The sequence below is a fragment of the Borostomias antarcticus genome (assembly GCF_949987555.1).
Source record: "Borostomias antarcticus genome assembly, chromosome: 4".
Lineage (NCBI taxonomy): Eukaryota > Metazoa > Chordata > Actinopteri > Stomiiformes > Stomiidae > Borostomias > Borostomias antarcticus.
In genome coordinates, this window is record NC_140237.1 from 11,570,329 (window position 1) to 11,577,493 (window position 7,165).

General features: G+C 48.8%; 1 protein-coding gene across 1 annotated transcript; it reads left to right on the forward strand.

Annotated features, from left to right (window-relative positions):
* Positions 1 to 184: 184 nt before the first annotated feature.
* Positions 185 to 3,937, forward strand: LOC311308362 (tubulin beta-3 chain; the record flags this gene model as incomplete). Its single annotated transcript, XM_084437322.1, has 4 exons — positions 185 to 241; positions 2,161 to 2,269; positions 2,617 to 2,727; positions 2,859 to 3,937. The coding sequence occupies 4 exons, from the start codon at positions 185 to 187 to the stop codon at positions 3,935 to 3,937; spliced, it is 1,356 nt and encodes a 451-aa protein (XP_084293448.1).
* Positions 3,938 to 7,165: the final 3,228 nt, after the last annotated feature.

Consider the following 7,165-nt stretch of genomic DNA (forward strand, 5'->3'; position numbering starts at 1 on the left):
TGACGTCATCCACCGGCGAAATATCAGCATCCCTGTTTCATGAGCCAGCGGATTCAGTCAGTCAGCACTTCCGATCCCCGCTATCTGTCTGTCTGTCCGTGCGCGTCCGGACCAGCGCTACCTGCTCCTAAACGTCCACTCGCTCTCATCCGCAAGAAGACGCGCACTCACCACAGAGGACAGGATGAGAGAAATTGTTCACCTTCAAGCTGGTCAGTGTGGCAACCAGATCGGAGCTAAGGTATATTTAACGCTTTTTAGATCAATGTTGGTGGCAGTCAATTACTTTTCTGTGTCGTTAAAAAGTATTTGAGAGACCAACCAATGGCAGAATACTTCTGATAATTTAATAATGCATTTGATGCTTTAGGACTTGTTGAAAAATTAAGGATTGCTTCTGATTACAAATGCCGACTACATGTTTTAATGATGATTTTGCGGAAGCTGATAAAATACTGGAACAGTGTGTAGGTACTGTCAGATACTGTCTTGTGTGTGTAGATACTGTCATACTGTTGAATGCCACACATGCTGCGGAGAAAGGGAAAGGCGTGGTGACAGTGCTGGAGACCGCCACGCCCTCGGGAGGACTGCGGGGGGCTGAACAAAGACAGAGCCTGCGGGCGCATGACGAGGCTGATTTAAAGACTGATCGACCTTAACTGTCAAGTCATCTTCCTGTTGGTGCTCCCACAATGACAGCGGGAGCATACTTTCATACGTTTATAATTCTGTGTTACTGTAGCCTACATAGGCTATAAGATCAGAAATAAGTCTGGACTTAGATCTGTCTTCAACTTTTGCTCTGGGGGATATTGGGGGCATTGTGGCAACAGAGACTTACGCAGAGCTGCGTGCTCGTAAAGACGTGACCCACCCAGTCCAGACATCTTCTCATGACTTCAATGACTTCATCCTCAACCTGCAGGGACATGGACACCTGTCCTGACTGCACGACATGGCGCGGCCTAGATACAGTGTGAGCATGTAATGCGTGTAACATTAGTATTTTCTCTCTTTTCTCTTTCCTTTCTTTCTCTCCCTTCTTATTCCTTTCTATTTACATCATATGTGAAAGTGATTAATTCCACCTATTACATATTGTAATGTGGATGCAATCATGGAATGTTTATTTTGATGTTTTAAAAAAAAAAAATATTTGTATACTTTATAGTAATACATAGGCCTAGTTATGGCGGCCCTTTAGAGCAGATTGATTGATCTTTGTTATAAGTCACCCAGCAGATGTCATGCAGACATGATCTAGCAGTGAGAGGCCTTGAGGGAAGCTGATGATGATGAGATCATTGTGGACCCCCCTCACTGTGTCTGTCACTGTTCTGGAGATTTCCTTTCTCCTTCTCTCTCTCTCCTTTCTCCTTCTCTCTCTCTCTCCTTTCTCCTTCTCTCTCTCTCCTTTCTCCCTCTCTCTCTCTCCTTTCTCCTTCTCTCTCTCCTTTCTCCTTCTCTCTCTCTCATTTCTCCTTCTCTCTCTCCTTTCTCCTTCTCTCTCTCTCCTTTCTCCTTCTCTCTCTCCTTTCTCCTTCTCTCTCTCTCCTTTCTCCTTCTCTCTCTCTGTCCCCTGGAGGAGACATCAGCAGGCATGTTTTAGGGTTGAAAGCACATTCATGTAGATGGACATTAGTGGGGTGTTCCTGATTAGTGACTCTGGTGGCAGGTGACATCTGCCCCTGGAACAGGGTGGTAATCGAGTTCTGTATGTGGCCATCGTCTCATGTGAAACAGCACTATGACGCTTAATCTGCACTGCGCGTCATCAAACAGGACACGTGGCGTTGGGATGACATCACCTGCTGTAAGACGTTGCGTCGGCCTATGGGAGCATGGACCACATGTTCTATGTAGAGACGAGAGAGGAGGGTGGGGGTTGGGGTGATGGGGGAGAGATTGTTCCGGAGAGCCCAGGCCTCAGGATGCTGGGTGTGGTCTGAGCAGAGAGGGATGTGTGTGTGTGTGTGGGGGGGGGGGGGGGGGGGGTTGTTACATTTACATTCCAGCCATTCGGCAGAAGATTTTATCCAAAGCAATTAACAATAAGTACGTTTGTCCAAGTGAATCAGCTCCCAGTCGTCGTCAGTAAAGCCTTCTATAAGAACACGTGACACCAGCATGTTAATGTTGATGTGTTTTTCTTGTCAGTTCTGGGAGGTGATCAGTGATGAGCACGGCATCAACGCCACAGGGAACTATGAGGGAGATTCTCCGCTGCAGCTGGAGAGGATCAGCGTCTACTACAATGAAGCCTCATGTGAGTCCTCACACCGTATTTTAAAATCTTCACAAATACTTTGAGTGTTTGCCTGGGGGGGGGGTTTCAATTGTCCCAGGTAAGATCAATAAAGCACTGATAAGTGTTTGTTGATCTTAGGTGTTTTATTGATTAAGTCTTTCAATCTCACAGATTACTCATGTAGTCCATCTGTCAAAGGTGACACTTCACTTGACTTTCAAACACGTATGACTTACAAACACTCATGACCTCCTCCCATAAACACATTGGGCTTCGCAGGTGGATGGTTTTTATACTGAGGAGTGAGTTTAGCTCTGTTATACATGTCCTGGACCACTAACCTGACTCCGCCTCCTCTCCCCCAGCCTCTAAGTACGTGCCCAGAGCCATCCTAGTGGACCTGGAACCCGGGACCATGGACAGCGTGCGCTCTGGGACCTTCGGACAGCTCTTCAGACCAGACAACTTCATATTCGGTGAGTGGTTCCCCTCCGCCGACTGTGCTGAGGACGGTTCTTGTTGTCGTACAGGTACGTGAACCGAGCTTTACCCTGCTGACAAACAGAATAATGTCTTTGCCCCGCCCTGTTCTCTTTCTGCGCTGCAGGTCAGAGCGGCGCGGGGAACAACTGGGCCAAGGGCCACTACACGGAGGGGGCGGAGCTTGTGGACTCGGTCCTGGATGTGGTGAGGAAAGAGTGTGAGAACTGCGACTGCCTCCAGGGCTTTCAGCTCACACACTCCCTGGGCGGAGGCACGGGCTCGGGCATGGGCACCCTGCTCATCAGCAAGATCCGCGAGGAGTACCCCGACCGCATCATGAACACCTTCAGCGTGGTGCCGTCCCCCAAGGTGTCAGACACGGTGGTGGAGCCCTACAACGCCACGCTGTCCATCCACCAACTGCTGGAGAACACGGACGAGACCTACTGCATCGACAACGAGGCTCTCTACGACATCTGCTTCCGCACGCTCAAGCTCCCCACGCCCACGTACGGCGACCTCAACCACCTCGTCTCCTCCACCATGAGCGGCGTCACCACCTCGCTGAGATTCCCCGGCCAGCTCAACGCCGACCTCCGCAAGCTGGCCGTCAACATGGTGCCTTTCCCTCGTCTGCACTTCTTCATGCCGGGCTTCGCCCCGCTCACCGCTAGGGGCAGCCAGAACTACAGCGCCTGCACCGTGCCCGAGCTCACCCAGCAGATGTTCGACGCCAAGAACATGATGGCCGCCTGCGACCCGCGCCACGGCCGCTACCTCACTGTGGCGATGGTGTTCCGAGGTCGGATGTCCATGAAGGAGGTGGACGAGCAGATGCTGGCCATCCAGACTAAGAACAGCAGCTACTTTGTGGAGTGGATCCCCAACAACGTCAAGGTGGCCGTTTGTAACATCCCGCCCCGCGGCCTCAAGATGTCCTCCACCTTCATCGGCAACAACACCGCCATCCAGGAGCTGTTCAAGCGCATCTCTGAGCAGTTCTCCGCCATGTTCCGCCGCAAGGCCTTCCTCCACTGGTACACGGGCGAGGGCATGGACGAGATGGAGTTCACGGAGGCCGAGAGCAACATGAACGACCTGGTGTCCGAGTACCAGCAGTACCAGGACGCCACCGCCGAGGAGGAGGGCGAGATGTACGAAGACGACGAGGAAGGCGACTCAGAGAGTCAGGGTCCGAGGTGAAGCCTTTAGGAGGAAGAGGAGCCTGGCCCTCTCAAGCTGGTCTTAGTGTGAGTGTCTGTAGCAGGCTCTAGCAGGGCTCGCTGCTCTATGTACGCAGTACTGTACTGCCTGTGCCTCCCTAAACTGCTGTATTATCCATATTCATGGTTAAAACCAGTTCCTTATCCCTCTGACCCGGTCAGAACCGCCTCTTGAGTTGTCCCCGCTAAAAGTACCTTGGGTGCATCCCAAATGACCGCTTGAACCTGAACTGTTCAACTGAAATACAAAAAGCAAATGTTTCAGAATTAACCAGTGTTGATGAGTAGGCCTTAATTTCATACATTAAACATTTTAAAGCCTACAAATTTGTACTGAGTTTTTTTTTTTGTCAGCGGTTTGTACTTGTACTAATAAAGTGATTGCCTCTAATGACATGAAGGTTCGTGTGATTGGGCTATTTGCTGACACAGTTTTTGATATTTAGACACATTTCGTTCATCCCCCCACTACTTAAGAATGCCTCTTTAAATGGATCAGTCGCTCATCATCATCACACAACCAGCCGGGGGTCATTTCTAGAGAAACGGGGACAACACACACTCGAGCCCTAACAACACACACTCGAGCCCTAACAACACACACTCGAGCCCTAACAACACACACTCGAGGCCTAACAACACACACTCGAGCCCTAACAACGGGTCTTTCTTAGTGAGAAGTAAGAGAAAGCACAGCCTTGTTGAGTGGAGGCCCCTCAGCATGACTGTCCCATTATGGAGGCGACCTAGATTCTGGATCAAAAATACTGCATCCCTGCTCCACAGAGATGCACACCTTAGGGCAGGCTACTGACGGCACAGGCCCCGTCTGATTGGCTGGCCAGGGGTAGAGTCAAGGTAGATAAAAGAACAAAAAGTTGCACTGGATCTTCAATTATGAACAGCACAGAGGGCAACCAGCGGATCTTCAATAATGAACCGCACGCCTGTATTGTAGAAAGGGGGCAGAAACAAACCTACATCTGAGCCTAAAGAACAACTTGACCATGGAATGGTGCACAGTTGACCCTTGACCTAATCCAGGAGACAAAGGAGCTCAACACCCTCCTGTGTGCCTCTGCGGAAAAGAGCACAAGATTGACAGTACTTAGATATTGTAAAGCTACCTCCACACACACACACACACACACACACACACACAAATAATTTGTCTACTTCGAAAGGACACAGTAGCCTACTTCATTGGTATAGAAAACAACGCCTTCTCCATAATGAGTGGCTCCCAATAATGGCTGAAACGGAAATAATGGCAATACCTGACTAACTGCTTGGCCCTTCTCTTGGAGAGACCAGCCATCTGAAGTCCCCTCACAACCAACATGTGCACATGACCGAGGCTGCCAAATATAAACACACAGCACACAGACGGAACATGCTCGGCTTCACAGTAGAATGCTTGTAAAGTATAATGGAAGGTCTGGAAATAGATGAGACCCTCAGGCTCTGACAGCCTCAGTCTCTGGAATGTATGTAAGCTGTGTCCCTTTCTCATTTTGGTGGGACGCCCTTGCTGGAAGCCAAGAGTTAATTGCTGATAAGATGACACATGCATACACAGGCACAGCACAGACACACACACACACACACAGACACACACACACAGAGATAAACACGCTTCCCCAGGAATCCCATCATTCTGGGCCTAGAGTTGATTGGACTAGAGACACAGCAGAACATAGGAAGTCACTAATGGCCTGTTGTAAAACCTGCCACTACATCATGAAGTGCTGCATTAGGGCTAAGTGCTTAGTCAGCACAGACCAGGAAGGCCTGGGTCAGGAGCTTAGACTCCTGGAGAGGAAGTAGGCACAGCTTTAGAAATGGAGTGTAATCTGTTGCTATGGCAAACCTTTATTTTGGAATAGTTACTTTTTTCATCCTCTTTGTGTGCACACACTGGACAACTAAATGCATTATGATGACCTGTTTGTGGAATAGTGTGTATGCCCACAAAGGCCAAGTTACTGGGATGCAATTTATAGATAGATAATAGATCATTTCATATAGGAATGGGCAGAAGATGTGAGGGAACAGTTGCAATATTTCGGCGTGCTGGTCCATTCATATAATGCGCTTTGGATAAGGATCAAAGTATTGTTCAGCTGATCAAAGACAAGTGTTATTTCCTTTCCATTCATAGGAAGAAAGGAGCTTACCGAAGACGATAGGCACAACCAAGTGATGGGGGGTGTTGTTACATGAGCGGCCCGCTAGATGTCGCTACTGGACAGGAGGTCTAATATCTCAGACCGTAAGCAAAGAACACTGGACTCATTCCCTGGTGATGTTGGGGACAGACAGTTCACCCACACAGGCACAACAACCTATCAGGTATCCTGGAAAGCTGCGTGCTAAAAGAGTGTTGAAGCTACTCTGTGTGTTATATTCGAATAAATATTTTGGGTGTGAGGTCGAGAATGGGGTGAGCTTGTCTTGTTTATCTCTTTCTACCAGCTAGCTAACGTTATCTGATCGGCTAGCCAGCTAGCCTGGCAACGTTAGCTTTAGGTTTGGTCAAATATTGCATGGGTAACGTTTTGTGTTGTTGCAGTATTGTTAACATAATATCGTTACGCGGAAAGCTAACAATAATACCAGCTACCTGCATGGCCTGTGGGAATACGATCAGAACTGTATTCGCTGTTAATGGCTGGTTAGTCAGACAGCAGTTCCACAACTGCACATCTATGTACCCTCGACTAAGCTAGCATCGTTAACGTTACCTACTATTTGTCAATAACTCACTGGCTTTCTCTTGCTAGCTAACGTTATGCAAGCAAGCAGCTCCTACAGAGCTATGTCAAGTGGTAGCTATGCTTGCTAGCTCTTGATTCTGATGATGAAGCAAGGGTTTGGGTTCTATGACTGTGGTCCATTTAACTAGCAGCATGTATCTCAGTCCTGTCTGAGGACATTCGTTGGGATGGGATGGGATGGCTACTCATCCAATGAAGAATATCCACACTCGCATATGCAATGAGCCAGCTAGATATCCAATACCATATCTAATGCATTAGATGTATCGACTGAGGGGAAAATAACTATGGCCCTTTGGGATCAGAGGAGAGGGTGAGCTCCACCCTCTCCCCAATGTTGTCTGTGCCAAATGATGGACGATAGCATGTCTGTGTGACTGTGGTTGTAAACGCAGGCTGAGTGATTTAGTGCTTGTTTGTCCTCAGATGTA